Consider the following 16,620-nt stretch of genomic DNA (forward strand, 5'->3'; position numbering starts at 1 on the left):
AGTGCTATCTAGCCCTAGCACTGGGGATGAAGAGGCAAGATGAGAAGAGCTGAAGGCCAGCCTGAAAGGACAACCATCCAGGCTTTGTCTCAGCACTTCTTATAAACAACCCCGGGGCTACTTCTCAGGTCCAGACCACTAGAAGCATTTTTCTTTTCTTTCTTGCTTCAAACTAAAAAAATCATTTATTTTCTATCCCAAGGAAGGTTGGTTATAGACAAAGACGGTAAGATCAGCATTTTCTCCTTTCATACTAATACCTCATGTCATGACCTGAATGAACATGTTTATGTGTGGGCTAATATGGAACTTCGGTGACAAACAAAAGCCTCAGACCTCATTCTCAAACAAAGTGAATGCAAATAATATATATCTTATGATTTTTAAAGGAAATTACTCCTAATTACTATAAAAAAAATGGAACTATTCTTGGAATGGAGAGGCAGGGAGAGCGAGTTAAATTTTGTTAAGTTAGAAACAGACTAAAACTAAACCATCCCTAGAAGATCAGTTACGTTGGCACGCTGTCCCTTTGTTCCAAACTACACCAAATACCTCCTGCTGTATTGGCCATTTCAAAGCAAAAGGACGTCCTTACTGAAAGACAATTGCTACACACTTTGCAGGCTGCTGACTTCTCATCCTAAATTATAGATTTATAATTTAATGTTCTATATCTGAACAAATACAGCTAAAGGTGAAAGACAGGGACATGGAGAAACCATTTATGTAGTTGCCTAAAACAAATTACCATGTTTACATTTAAACTAAACTAAACTAACTAACACTAAACTAACCATAGACGAAAGCTAGTAAGACTTGCTTTACTCAGGTCTCCCAAGTCCTGTGTTTCACAACTGTCCAAGAATTGTTTTCTTAAATTTAAAGAAAAAAAAATCAGTACAAACGTGCCTGGAATACCTCCTCGAGTAACTGAGCTCTTCAGTACGTGCACGGCGAGACGTGAAAACACATCCAGAGCTTACCACACATGTTCAGTGCCCTGTGTGCAGCTCTGAGTCTAACTGTGCTCACGTTTTATGAAATGCCATCCACACGAGGGCTTCTGTGTATAAGGCATGCCTGCATTTTTCATAAAAAAGATTTTCACCAAAAATTGGTAGTAGATAGCTGACATCATTCAAAGAAAGTCTGCTCTAATGATTTTAACCATACTCTCTATAAAGAAAAGCAACCATCCTACTTTTTAGAACTACTATTGTTAGCACGTAAGTGGGTCATGTTGTACAAAAGTCCCTGAATTTACTTAAGAAAAAAACCATAAGCAATGGAAAATCTGATTTTTTTTTCTTCTATTATGCTTATCAGTGAAAACAAACCTTGTTCTTTGCCTTTGTATTTGTAAAGTGTAACTACAGATACTGAATTCTTTCGAAAGAGATGCCATTTTTTTTTTCTATAGATTTCAAAGATTAAGGATTTAGAGAAAAAAAAAGACATACTTAAGAAAGCAGGTAAGGTTTCATGATTTCCTTGTTTTTTATTGCTGAGTAATATTCCATTGTGTAGATATACCACAATTTGTGTATCCATTCCTCCACTGAGGGGCATCTGGGCTGTTTCCAGCTTCTGGCTATTACAAATAAAGCTACTACAAACATGGTTGAGCAAATGTCGTTATTGTGTACTTGAGAATCTTTTGGATATATGCCTAGGAGTGGGATAGCTGGATCTTGAGGAAGCGCTATTCCTAGTTGTCTGAGAAAGGGCCAGATTGCTTTCCAGAGTGGTTGTACAAGTTTACATTCCCACCAGCAGTGAAGGAGGGTTCCCCTTTCTCCACAACCTCTCCAGCATGTGTTGTCTCTTGAGTTTTTGATCTTAGCCATTCTGATGGGTGTAAGGTGAAATCTTAGGGTTGTTTTGATTTGCATTTCCCTGATGGCTAATGAGGTTGAACATTTCTTTAAGTGTTTCTCTGCCATTCGATATTCCTCTGCAGAGAATTCTGTTTAGCTCTGTTCCCCATTTTTCAAGGAAATAATGAAATTTGCAGTTAAATTGTGGGATCTGGAAAAGATCATCCTGAGTGAGCTATTCCAGAAGCAGAGGGATGCACACGGTATATACTCACTCATATAGACATATAATATAGGATAAACCTACTAAAATCTGTACACCTAAAGAAACTAATCAAGAGGGAGGACTCTTGCTAAAATGCTCAATTCCTATCCAGAAAGGCAAAGAGGCTGGACATCAGAAATAGGAGAAAAGAGGGCACAAGTCAGGAGCCTGACACAGAGGACCTCTGAAAAGCTCTGCCCTGCAGACTATCAATGTAGATACTGAGACTTATGGGCAACCTTTGGGCAGAGTGCAGGGAATCTTAGGAAAGAAGTGGGAAACAGGAAGATCTGAAGAGGACAGGAACTCCATAAGGAGAGCAACAGAACCAAAAAATCTGAGCACAGGGGTCTCTCCTAAGACTGCTATTCCAACCAAGGACTATGCATGGAGATAACCTAAGACCCCTGCACAGATGTAGCCCATGGCAGTTCAGTATCCAAATGGGTTCCATTGTGATGGGAACAGGGACTGTCTCTGACATGAACTGATTGGCCTGCTCTTTAATTACCTTCCCCTGAGGGGGAAGCAGCATTACCAGGCCACAGAAGAGGACAAGGCAGCCACTCCTGATGAGACCTAATTGACTAGGCTCAGAAGGAAGGAAAAGAAGTCCTCCCCTATCAGTGGACTTGGGGAGGGGTATGCATGCAGAGGGTGGAGGAAGGGAGGGACTGGGACAGAAGGAGGGAGGGAACAACGGGGGGGGGGGATACAAAGTGAGTAAAGTGTAATCAATAAAGAAAAATTAAAAAAAAATGAAAGAAAAAAAAAAAAGAAAGCAGGTAAGGGCCAAGGTACTCAACTTAAAATTAATTTTATTTATGATGATAATACAACAGTGCCATTAGACATCTCCCAAGTTCAGAGATTCTTAGAGGCATGACTTTTTAGCCAGTAACAAGAAAAGATGGGAACAGTAAGTATAAGGAGGCACACAGGTCCCATCTGAAGCAAAAATCAACAAAACAATGAATTCTTATTCCTGACAGGACACTGCTACCCACTTTAGGTAGTTGAACTAGGGAGACAAAAAAGAGGGGAAAGGGGCCGGAGTAAGGAGGAATCTCTGAACTGGACAAAATACATACAATAACAATTCTTTTTTAGTCCCACTAACTATTTCAGTGAAGCAGTCATTTCCAGTCATTCCTCCAGCTTGGTAAAATGAAGGTCACTGCTTTGCCAGGTGCCGCTCCCTACTGCCCATCTTTGTGGCAACATCTGTTAGCGTTTGCTGTGTCCTAAGACAAACCCACCACCTTCTTCATAATACATGGAATCACCCCGTCAACTTCCAGAGGAAGCCTGCTACCGATCTCATTTTGAATGGTGCCTAACTTGTGGTCATCAGGTGAACGCTGAGGCACAGAGTCTTCACCAGTGAACACAGCAGTGTTCTCCATTCATTTGGCAGGTGTGAAAAGAGCCACTGCATTTTTAAACACCTCCTTTTACTTATTCCTAGTTTCTTATATATTTCCACTGCTATCACTAGGGGTAAATATATATAAAATATATAATATATATATACATGTTCTGTTTGCTCCAGGCAAATAGGGCTACTGTGAAGTTCTTGTACAAATACCTGACATTTCACACTAATAGGCTGGAAAAGAGCATCTTGCCAGTACTCAGAAAGTGGAGCCATGGAACTCCCTTATTGGCAAAAGTATAAACAGGTGAAAAACTTGAAAAACTTTAATGCTAATTGATGATAACAACAAAAGATGAAGAAAAAAAACCCCATAACTACCTTTGAAACAACAAAAATGTCCATCAATAAAGGGCTGGATAAATTGTGATATATTAATAATGCTACATAGAAAGAGGAGTGGATGATCAGGTATGAAAATCAGAGTTTTGGACAAACACCATTCAAAATCACTGAGAGCAAAGACAGACCTAAGCAACTAATATTTACTGTGTTTAAAATAATTACAGGTGAGCAAGAAGACATTTTTCCCCCTTAAATCTAGCTGGGTAAGCCAGTGCAAGTGCCAGGAACCATAAGAGCCTTAGGGAGCTGAGAGAGGATGGGGCAGAGTGAATGCATGAATAATACATGTAATCAACTTGAGGCTACAGAAAAAGCAATGATAGCTTGGATTAGGGTGGTGTCAGTGAGGGGAGCAGATAAACAAATACTTAGCAGAAAAAAAAAACCTGATCTAGGGGAAGACAAGAGATGATGGGAAGTAGTGTCAGAGTCCTAATGGTGTTACAGTGTGCAGGGATCAAAGTTCATAGAGCACAAAAACAAACACAATAAGTCAAAGATGCAAAACTTCCAGCAGTGAAAGGATAAAAAACAGTGATGTAAGAAGCTAGAAGAGTCCTCAGGAAATATTGCAGGGTCACTCAAAGCTGAGCTGTGAAGAAAATTAGGGTCACATTGTATATACATTTAACTTTCACCAACTCAGGCAAATGCTCTGGGAAAGAGGATAGTGAAAAATAACAGGGGCAAAACCTGACCACTGCATGCCTGGCAAAAAGGTGCTCCAAACAGTGATTAAAGAAAACAGAAATGTATTTTCCTTCTTTGGAGGAGCTCTCCAAAGTTCAACGTCATCCACAGATGAGTCAGAGATAATCCTTATGTCCCTGAGAGTTGTCTCAACACCAGACAGATTCCTGCATACTCATTCTACCATGAAAAATGTGAATATGGGCTCACATATAACGAGGAACAGGGAAGGGGAAAAAAAAAAAGGCTGTGGTTGGTACATGGAACAGTAACAAAAGAACAGTAACAAAAGAATTTACAACAGCTTCAAAGTAAGAAATGGAGATTTCCTATAAACCTACTACTTTGTTATCAAGATAGATACTAAATACTTAAATTTTATTGAAAACACACTGAAAATGTTGTTTTTAATGTTTTTCTGTTATATTGCATAGTGCCTTTAAAAAAACTACAAAAACTCAAAACTATACATTGATACTGTTCCCAACATTATATCATACCTAGTGAAATACAGTAAGACAATCCTTTTTGGTTGAACATTATAAATAAATGATGTGTAGCCAAGGTAAATTGTTCCAAAGTCTACTAAAAATTAAAAGCCTTCCAAGACAGCCTTCCATTCCCAAACAAAAGACAGGGCAGGCTATAAATCATATGCCTGGCAAAAGCTATTATAAAGATGATGATGGACACTATTTTCCGGCTGATATCAAAATTTCAGCAGAGGTTTAACCACTGGAATCTAAAGGAGTAAGAATTGACGGATGTCCTGAGGAGGGATGATGTCAACAGCGGTATGCATGCCTATGGGAACAGGTCTAGTTCTCTGCCACACTGCCTGCGCTCCCACTCTGGCTATCTTATGCCCAGGTCCTGGCATTCAAAGCATTGGTTTTCCTGGGTCACTAGCTTGCACACAGCCAATCCCTCATCACAAATGTGATGTATCTACAGCTGTAGCTATTGGATGACATATGGTGTTGTTCTACTGGTTCTATTATCTATGGAAGCCCCAATAGAACTAGTAATCATAAAGTAAAAATAGTATTAGTAGTGCCTTCTGAAGGAGGAATTTTTGAATGGATATTCAGAAGATTAATTTTATGCCTTGCAAGAGCAGTAGAGAGACAGACCTTCCCTCAGTGCATAGCAAAGACAGAAGACAAGGCCAAACAAACTCATACACACAGCCAGTGCCTTCTGAGAAGAAATCGGTAACAAAAAGGGAGCTCAAGACTGAACCTTCTGCTCATCTTCCACGCTTTGTGCAGCATCTGAAATCACCCATCATCTCCTTTTGGAGAGTGATACGTGTGATTTCTCTTCATGTGTGACCCTGAGTCTTCTCTTTTGCTTCCTTCCCTAGTTACTGAACGACAGGTAAAGCAACATATTAACATCTAGAAATGTCATGTTCTAAATATCTAAAGATAGAAATTAACCCTACAGTCAAATGGGGCAGACACAGGTAGATTATAGGCATGGTTTTTTAACCACCCTGAAGAGGAGGAATCAGCCCATCCCCAAATATGGGGAAGGGTGGTTCAGAAGTGTTAGAGGTCAAAATCCAGGGATGTGAAACTGTGACACACTTAAACTGTATTCACGGAGTCAACAAATACATGTATCTACTATGTACTAGGAACTTAACTATGAGCCAGGTACTCAACAGGAAGCCAAAATCAGCATGGACATGGATAGATGCGTGCACTTGGAAGTTAGGAAGGTGAAGCTCAGAAGCATGACTGTTCTGCAGTGCTGTGAGCTCTTATTTCCAGAGGATTGGTGACGCTTAGGAAAAGCTTGGAGGATAATTCTTAAGTTGCCAGGGAAAAGATGAGTAGGTGTTATTCAAGTAAGAAGGGAAGAGATAGATTTAGGGAAGAATGGAATGCAGAGACAGACAAGAAAAAAAAAAAAAACTAGACAAGAAATACATAATGCAGAATCTAGAAAGATACAGTAAGCTTTATAAATTTTAGCCTTTATCCTAGAATTATGGTAAGCATCTACACGTCAATTTGATGTAGTAAACTCCTCAATTGTGATGCCCTCTTCTCAGATATGTCTGTGTCATGTTGACAAAAACAAACAACAAAAACACAATCCTAGCCAGCACAGACATAGAGGTTTTAAGGACACAGGTTAACACTGAGACGGTCTCATCTGTAGGATCTGATAATTTATATTTGGAGGAAGAGGGAAGGAAGGAGTGCTCACAACTAAGGGGACTACAGATTACATTTCTATGCAGAAGAGAGGAAGCAAAAATAAATAATGATTAGGAAATCACCATTTCCTCTGAAAATAAAGAAAAGAAAGGGCTATGAGAAGAGGTAACAGCAGCACTGCAAGATGGGCTTAGCGTTACAACTGCTATCAACTAGAAACAGTAAGCAATTAGATTATTTCAGAACTCAGCGGAAGAGGACTGAATGCAACAAGACAAATGGAGGAGATAAAGCCGTGTGCTTCACAGTATTACCCAAAAGTACAATGGGAAAAATATGTACATATTAAGGAAGACTAAAGGTCAGAACAAAGCCCTGGGAATCTCTAAGTTGTAATACAAAACCACAAAACGAGCAGGATTTTTATATCCACTTAAATCCACTACTGTGAAAAGTGACTTGTGAAATTACAGAAGCAGCTTCCATCTGCATGTTTTTCTTTAATTTTAATTATTCATTTTACATTCCTGTCATAGTGCCCTTCCTCTCCTCCTCCTGGTCTGACCCTCCTTCCCTGTTTCCCCTATCCTCATTTCCTACTCCTCAGAGAAAGGGACCCCCCTCTTCCCACCCACCCCAGCTTATCGAGTTACGTCAACGGAGCATCCTCTTCTCCTGTGGCCTGGCGAGGTGGCCTTGCCAGGGGAAAGTGATTGAAAAGAGGCAATAAAGTCCAAGTCAGAGTCATCCTATTCCCCTTACTAGGGAACCCATATGAGAACCGAGCTGCCTAATGGCTACATATGTGTAGGGGCCCTAGGACCAGTCCATACATGGTCTTTGGTTGGTGACTTCAGTCTCCATAGGGATCCCCCTGGGCCCTGGCTAGCTGGCTCTGTTGGTTTTCTTGTGGAGCTCCTGTCCCCTCTGGGTCCTTCTATCCTTCCCCCAACTCTTCCACAAGGTTCCCAGTGCTCCACCCAATGTTTGGTTGTGGGTCTCTGCATCTGTTTCCATCAGGTGCTGAGTGGAGCAATTCAGAGGGCAGGAGCCAAGCATCTGTATGTTTTGAAACCCCATAAACATGCACACAATAAAAAAAATTCTTACCACAGACACCATATCTTCCCATATCTTAGCAACACATACTATGGCAAAATATCACACATACAGCAAACAATGAAAGACTACTGTTCCTTAATAGAGATAACATAGTCCAGCTAGTGTACAGGATGCTGAAAGAATGGCAAATCGGAGAACTGAAGAGAGCAATGCTGGCAAGACAGGGACAATACTATTTTCAAATGAAGGATAATATTTTATCAAAAAGTTAAAATATGAAGACTTGTGAATGTGTTGTACTGAAACTAGAGTATCTTCAATGTTCCCTTTAATTTAAAAACTTTTTCTGATCTACTTGTACTAATGTATTTTTTGCTGTGAACAAAAAGTGAAATTATACTCAAATACAGAAATGCACATAATACAAATGGATATACGTTGAACATGAATTCCACACAACTCATCAGGCTGCCATCGGAGAAAAACAAGACCTAGAAATGTGGCTATGGGGAACAGAAAGTAGCAGAAGTCATTAAACAAGGAAATGGCATGATACAGTGTAGTTTTAGAAAGCTCAACTCCTATGACATGCAGATAGTACAAGGAGAGCAATTTGCAAGCCACTAATTGGATGACAAGAAAGGCAACAGTTAAGACAGAAACACACAACAGAGGTCACGTGTATAAAGGGAGGCTAAAACTAGGCAAAAGCATAGTAGGCTAAAAAGGTACAAAATTGAGTAGTGACTGAAGTGACAGGAATGGCTGAAATTTCCTTGGGATAAGCAGTACACATGTAAAGGAAATTAAAACGACACCAGAAAACCCGCTTATCTGATTGCTAGAAAGAATGAAAGTAGGCAGGAAGAAACAAAAGGGAGAAGACAGTTACACTGCAGGGATCAAGTGCAAGAAGCTTTAAGAAGCTTGTTACATGAGACAGGGTCAAGTTGTTGAGGTCTTCATAAGACCTTCAGCAAATGGCTCCAGGATAGTTCAGATGTAGAGGGTAACCAAGCGTTTACCTACAAGATAAACAGCTACAGGGTATTACTAGTTAAAGATAAAGGCTCTGGTTTCAGAGGGACTTTGACTGCAATTTCAGCTCTGTTATCTCAGGCAAGTTTAAACTTCTAAGCTTTGGTTTTCAGTCTATAACACATGCACAAGTTGAACAACATTAATCTGCAAGTTCAAAATCCAAAATGCTCCAAGTTCTGAAGCCTTCTGTGAGTCAACATGAGGTCACAACGTGGAAATTCCACACCTGACTTCACATGACAGGAAAATAGTCAAATTGCAGGAAAGTCTGAGGCCAGCCTGGGTAACAGTAAGATGCTGTGCCACTTAAAGCAAAACCATGGGCAAACTAAAAAATACTCTATAAAACCACTCTCAAGCGTACAACGTGTGATGAAATACAAATCAGTTTTGTACTTTAGCTTGTGTCCATGTCTGAGAGTGTTGTGTATAGAAATATTCCAAAATCTTATTAAAAAATAATAAATTGGTCTCATGCATTTTGAATAGCGTACTCAATTTTCAATAGCACCTATTATTTGACAGGAGAGTGGAAAAGAATAAAAGGGGTAACATGTAGCATTTAGAATACTGCCCAGCATGTAAGTAATAACTAATTATTGACAGGCACTAAAGTCATTTTCACTAGGAAAAGCAAGTTACTGTAAACTATCACCTAGAAGCAAGTCTGCTGCTAGAGCACAAGGGGCTGACACCTGCTAAACAGGGCATCTCAGACATGATCACAACTTTGCATAAGTCATACTACAACTTACCTGGAGCAAGGGTGGAAAATTTTACAGCAATCCAAAGATGGGAACTAAAATACAACACATCAAAACACAACTAGGTTCCAAAGAAACTATCTTAAAAAAAAAAGTAACACATAGGGCTGAGGGTAGCGCTTAGCTGGAGAGTGCTTCCTTAAAATGTATGGCACCCTGGGTCTGAGCCCCACCACTGCATAAACTTGGCAAGGTAGCACAAGCCTCTCATCTCAGAACTTGGGAACAGGAGGCAGACTGATCAGAAGCAGAGTTCTAGTACTGTCCACAGAAATAGAACTGGCCATTTGATGGAATTCTCCAAAATATGACGGTAGGCTAATCTTCAAAATAAAGAAGGCTAACCATCAGGATATCAGTATTTTGTTTCTTGGTGGTGAGGTATCCAACATGCCAACAAAATATTGATACTCTGACTAGTCAAGTTATCCTAGCATACAAAGTACTAGAGCACACTCTAGTATATTTGGTAATTATAGTGCTGAGGTTATATAGTGTAGAAGTAAGCGATCTCATTTTGAGAGACTCCTGGGAAATCTGCAAGGCTACGAAACCAGGCCTCAAATCACAAAGCACCCCTGTGGAGTTCAGCCTAAGTGAGCCTAACAAAGCCCTGGATGTCCTATTTCTTTCTAGCCATGGTCAGTACAGTAACACAAAATCAAAGCCAGCTTTTGTGATTACCCATTTTTTTTTTTCACCATTAGAAGCACCCATTAACTGTACAGATGCGTGCCTAAAAGAGAACGACTAACAGCGAGCGAGCGGAAAGGCAATGTAATATCACTGTGCAAGTGTCTACATGCTTTCAGGAGGCTGCTAACAACTGTATGACTAATATTAAACAGCAAGTTTATGGGAAGAACCAAGCAAGGGAACTGTTGAAACCTATGCTCACAGATGAAAAAGGTTTGACACTGATTATATGGTCTTAGATGGCAGCATCCACAGCCCACAGGACTTACTCAAGGTGTCGGCCAAAACCAAGGTACAGATTCACCATCAAGTATTGTGACACATCTACAGAAATGTTCACATGACTCATAACTCCACGGCTATTCCCACCCTATGCTGCCAAGCCTGTGCTCAACAATTTTAATGATTGGCGTATAACTAAAATATAGTTTGCAACATCACTGCTTATAAAAAGATTCTTACAGAACTCAAAGTACTCCAAAGTCAAATATAAGAACGTTTTGTCTGGAGGCTGGAGAGATGGCTCAGAGGTTAAGAGCACTGGCTGTTCTTTCAAAGGTCCTGAGTTCAATTCCCAGCAACCACATGGTGGCTCATAACCATCTACAGTGAGATCTGGTGTAGAGGCACACATGCAGGCAGAATGCTGTATAAATAATAAATAAATCTTAAGCACATTTTGTCTACCACAGAATTCAAAACACTCCTTCCTAGAGTTTGAATGTTTCACCATCCAAATAACCCATGATAATAAAGCTGATAATAAAGATGGTGTTCTGACCAGTTTTTCCATGAGCCTATTTGCACAGCTTAATGAACGGGCTTATCCATACAAAACTTAGGATAATATGATTTTGGATCACAAAGCAGTTGTCACACCCCTGTGAAAGTAACAGTATGGAAACCAGGAAAATGAAAATACCAAACTAAGCACAAATCTTTTAAGTCCATCCACTCCCATTCTAGAAATGCATAATGTAAAGCCTTAGCTATTTTGTATCGTAAGTGACACACTGACTAATTACTAAATCATATTTTAAGTCTCCATGACCCAAAGATTTGAATTACAACTCACTTCGTTGCATGCAGGTTGTGTTTGCTGAAGACTTCGCGATACAATGCTACTGGCTGAAAATTTAGCACGACGCTTAAGAAAGTACACAGCAGACACGTTCTTTACTTAAAGTGCCTGTCCTAGATTTCCGATTCTAGGAAATTTCTGGGAAATACTCGGTAATAATAAAAATCAACATCACGCTACGCGACCCTCACCCCCTTTTCAGGCACAACAATGAAATATCATCAAATTTTTCTATTGGCTAGCGTAGATGGAAAAATCTTAAGCATATCACACTTTCACACAGAGAAGTGATGCTGATGTTCGGCGATACTTTGCCTAGCTTGCCAAGCATGGGAGTAGCAGCAATCACAAATTCCTTTCCAAATTTCTAAGTATTAGTATGAAGAGACTCGTATTCAGCCGCACCAATTACTTAAATGCCCATTATGCATTGTGATTTGGCAGCTCTTTACCTAGCAGAGCCTGGAGCACAAGTGACTTCTTAAAATGCACCTGAGGCATCAACATTGGAACCAGATTTTCACCTGCTCTGTCAAGGCCCAAAATGAAGATCAAATACACAGACAGAAGCTTTGGCATTAAATAAACTCAAAGCAGGGTGTGTCCAGGCGGCAGTGCCGGGTGCGTCCCGAGGCGAGTCCTTGGGGACAGGTAGCTTGGACGGGGGCGGCGAGCACCACCACCGCCGAACCCCAGCCGGGCATCCCGGGCCTCCGCTGCCGCTTACCCTCCGCCCGCTCGCTGCAGCCGACCGGCTTCCCGGCGGAGCAGCCCGAAGCATTGCGTCCAACAGCAGTTCCCCATCGCATCCCGCCCGGCGCCGCCGCTCCTTCTGCAGCCCCGAGCGCGAGCCCAGGCGGAGCAGCTGCATCCGCGCCGACCGGAGCGCGGCAGACGGCGACGGAGGGAACAAAGGCCGCCGCTAGGCCCGCGGGCTCCGGGCTACCGCGGCTCGAGGGACCAGCGCAGGGCCGTGGGGTCCCAGGTCGCCAGCTGTCCGCATGGCCTGCTCGGCACCAGCCCGCGCCCGTCTCCGCCCCGGCAGCCGCGGGAGGCCCGTGCCGCCACGCCCCCTACCGCTTCAGCGCTGCCATTGGACACGCTTCCGGCCGTCCCGCTTCCGGCGGCCGGCGCGTGCGTCATTTCCGCTGGCCTCCGGTTTGGCTGTCTCAGTGTGGTAGGAGGCGCTGTTCTCTGCAGCTGGTGCGGTAGGTTGAACCCTGATCCCAGATAGCCAGTTGCCTTCTCTCCGCGCCGTTTTTTGCTGTCTTCGTAGCGGTCAAGTAGGGAGCCTCGAGCGCAAGCTCAGCCTTCGAACTTTGTCCCTAAAGCATGCGAGCCTCCCGCCTGCAGGAGTAGGTCGGAAGTCACCCAGCAAGTGCGTTCCAGCACTGCACCGCAGCTGGAGGTAGAGGCTAGGGACTCATTGCCATTGCTTAGGATGCACCAGGGGGTCATTTTAGTCTTCAGATACTCCTGTTTGCGTTGCCACGATTCTCTACCCTGCCAGCGTATTGGAGAGATGTTAATGGTGTACCACTAGCTAGGTTTTCTTTTGTCAAAAACGAAGATTTCCCAGATTGGGAATGTTGCTTAGTTGGTAGAAGTGTGGAAAATCTGCAAGCCCAGTACTTGAGAGATGGAAGCAGAATCGTACATAGTTTAGGGTCACCCTCAAATACACATAAAAAGTTGGAGGTCAGCCTGGGCTGTGTGAGACTTGTTTCCTTCCTTCCTTCCTTCCTTCCTTCCTTCCTTCCTTCCTTCCTTCCTTCCTTCCTTCCTCTTTCTTTCTCTTTCTGTCTCTTTCTCTCGTGTAATTTCAGGTGTAGAAGTTGAGATCCAGCGGAAATCAGCTAAAGTTCTTGTGGTTTTCAGGCGCACTTAGCCGTTTCCAATTCAAATATACTGTCCCAAGATGAGAGGAAGTTGGGGGAAAGATCCATGTCCTCAAATGCTACTTTAAAACCCGGTTTCAGACACCAGGTAACTTTAAAAGCAGAAGGCAGGATTACCTCTGAGTTGGAGAACAGCCTGGTCTATAGAGCCAGTTTCTGGCCAGTCATGAGTATGTAATGAAACTCTGCCCCCATCCCAATTGGATATAAGCATAGTTTCATAATTTACTAGTTCTGTGGATAACATGCTTCATTGACAACCAGATCCTACTGTTTTCACCTTCTTTACTGCAGGTGAACTAATTACATTGAAAAAATAGTACTAATGATAAAACATTATTTGAACTACTTATTTTGTTGGTTCTTACTATTAAGGCCAACCAGGATTTCAGTTTAGAACTTAACTACTGTACTTGGCTCTTTGGTATCAAAGTACACAAACTTACAGCTCATTGGATGCCAGTGAAATGACTTACTTGTTTCCTAAATTGCTACTGTGCTTTCCTTCTCTTTTTCAGTACCCGCAATCAATATTAATAAAGTAGTCTTAGAAATGGAACTATAAATGTTTTAAGGAAGCTGATACATGCATCCTATGGAATTTACCCATATTGTTGATGAACATGCCTTGAGTGAATGAGTCTGCAGAAAATTATGCTAAATTAAAAAAACCCAACAACTTGTAAAGCTTACATGTTACACAATTATACTTACAGAAAGAAATTAAAAAGAGAGAGTTGTACAAATGACAGACAGTAAAGGGTTCATGGGGCAGGTAATGAGAAGTGAGTCTATGACAGGAAGTCTGAATTTTGGCTCTGTGGATATCATTGTACCCTCATTAGTGATACTGCACTGTGGTTTTGTCAGAAACTGCTATTGAGGGAAAGTAGTTGAAGGTACTCTGTATTACTTCTTTCAAAATGTGTGTGTGTGTGTGTGTGTGTGTGTGTAGGTAGGTAGGTAGGTAGGTATGTACCGTGCAGATGCCCAGGAAGGCCAGAAAAAGGCATTGGATCACCACAAGCTGAAGTTACAGGTGGTTATAAGTGACCATATGTAGGTGATGGGAACCCAACTCAGGTCCTCTAACCCATCTCTCCATCCCCTCTTTATTATTTCCTGAAACTCCTTGTGACACCATGATAATTGCTAATTTAAGAAGCTTAAGAAATGGTCTGGACATGGTGGTACATACCTTTATCTCCAGCAGTGAGGAGGCAGAACCAGGTAGATTTCTGTGAGTTTGAGGCCAGCCTCAAACTGAGATATACATACTGAAGTTCCAGGCCATATACAGTAACATGGTGAGACCCTTTCTCAAAAACAGCAACAAAACTTAAGGAATTACACCTATAGACTTAACAGAGCACTTCTCATAGGTGCTCTTAGAAACCTCCATGAAAAGTAAATGCTAACATTGGTTAAATCAGTTCTTTGTTGAGGATGTGCATTGTTTTCATAATTGATGCCAAATGAATAAAAACAAACTTCACTAAGCAAATGTAAGCAACTTAAAATAATAAGTCAAGTAAAAAAAAAAAAGGTTTGCAAATGAAATAACCATTCTTTGCAAAGGTGCAGTGAATTAGCACTCTTTTGAGCTTCAGACAGTGAAACTTATTATGGAAAATCAATGGGAAATATTTATCAATAATCACCAAATAAATGAGTAATATGTGAAGAATGGTAAGTTTGTTGGTATATTTATATTATGTATCATCAGAAATATTTTGGTAAACTAATAATAGAGAAAAATACTTTTTGAATACTATGTGAAAATGCTAGTTGTTTGGGCTTTTTTTTTTTTTGAGTTAGGGTCTTGCCATATAGCTCAGGCTTAGTTCAAACTGGTGATCTTTCTATTTCCTACTACTGAGTGAACAGTAAGGTTATAAGCATATCCCTCAATGCTGCGGGGTGGGGGCCATCTTTCTGAATAAATATGTGAAATAATAAATATGTTTTGAAGTTTTTCATGCAACCAGTTAAGTATTGATGGTTAAAAACTGACAGTTAGAAAACCTGTAGCTGTAAAGTTATGAGCCAGGTGAATGTGAAGAAAACCTAGTTCTAGTGACATAGGCTTAGGTCCCTACTAAGATATAATTTTGTTTCTCTTAAATTTGGGCAGAAAGTGAAGTTCGTAACAACAATATCCAAGAATATTCCAAGACACACATATGGAATTTATCATAGCTAGAGAGTGTATTCATATGAAATGAAATGATAAGAAAATCAACCAAGTAGAATATTCAGCTTATCAATCAGACACACACATCGAGATCAGCTCCAGAGGAGGACTTTAAATGTCAGCTTTCTAGAGAGTCTGGCCCTGGCCTTCCAGGTATATGGAGCCTCTTGTCCTCACCCTTGTCAATATTCTCTTCTGTGGTATTTTATTATGAAGTCATTTTTTTCATAGATGCTCTGGAGTCAGGATATGTTTTGTATCTTCTAACTGCCTTCCGATCATGTGATTCCAAATTTGATTTTCTTTGTTCAGAATTTCTCATTGGTTATTGATTTCTTTGTGTGTTAGCATGTTCTCATACAATGCCAGTTCTTAGGAGAAGTTCTGTGTTCTTTATTACCAAACAGGGACACAGTTATTTTAATTCACTTCATGGTTTAGATTACCAAACACAGGGTATAGCTTATAATTAGCAGAGAACTGAAATTACAACAAACCTTATCAGCAAAATAAAAATATTTAAAAACTTGCCTTGTGAGGATAAAATATCTATTCACTGCTTAGTATATTCATCCCTATACTGTACTATATGGACATTTCATACCCCAATTGGGAATATTTTTGATTACTAAGTGGACCTTGTAGTTTCTGTAGAAATGTCCTCTTCTAGGATGGAAGAGAAATGCTTCCTCTTCCAGAATTCAGCCTTTTAGACTTGCCCTCAAAGCTTGACATCGGGGTTTAAGAAAACATGCTTCTTAGCCAGACATAGTGGTGCAGACGCTTAATCCCAGAATTCATGAGGCAGATGGATGTCTGTGAATTCTAGGCCAACCTGGTCTACTTAGTGAGGTCTGGGACAGCTAGAACTACATGGTAAGATCCTGTTTTTGGGTAGGGGTGCAGGTGGTGGGGGATATGTCCTGAATAAAAGGAAAAATTATTCAATTCTCAGTCTTTGCCTCATAATCTGCCTCTTTCGGGGTGACTAAAAGTTAAAGTATCCAATGAGTTAAGAGAAAACACTGCCTGTGAAGTACCAGCTGTAGATGAATTTCCTAGATTAGCAGGCAGGAGACAATAAGCCTCTGAAAAAACAACTCAATCAGGTGAATAAAAGCTACTTTTACAAATAGCAGTATCTTATCTTGAAAACCC

At 40.9% G+C, this 16,620-nt stretch overlaps 1 protein-coding gene across 4 annotated transcripts in view; it reads right to left on the bottom strand.

Annotated features, from left to right (window-relative positions):
• Positions 1–12,428, bottom strand: part of Ap1ar (adaptor related protein complex 1 associated regulatory protein) — a 33,062-nt gene extending 20,634 nt beyond the window's left edge. For 2 of the 4 annotated variants that reach the window (XM_055628162.1, XM_055628161.1), the window contains exons 1-2: positions 12,097–12,179; positions 9,585–9,614 (exon numbers count right to left, since the gene is read on the bottom strand). In XM_055628162.1, the coding sequence (XP_055484137.1) occupies positions 9,585–9,614; positions 12,097–12,179 (113 nt within the window). Of the gene's footprint in view, positions 1–9,584; positions 9,615–12,096 lie in introns of all 4 variants that reach the window. The other 2 variants (XM_055628160.1, XM_055628159.1) reach the window with 1 other exon arrangement.
• Positions 12,429–16,620: the final 4,192 nt, after the last annotated feature.

Source organism: Psammomys obesus, unplaced genomic scaffold (genome assembly GCF_907164565.1).
Source record: "Psammomys obesus unplaced genomic scaffold, mPsaObe1.curated_primary_1811, whole genome shotgun sequence".
Classification (NCBI taxonomy): Eukaryota; Metazoa; Chordata; class Mammalia; order Rodentia; family Muridae; genus Psammomys; species Psammomys obesus.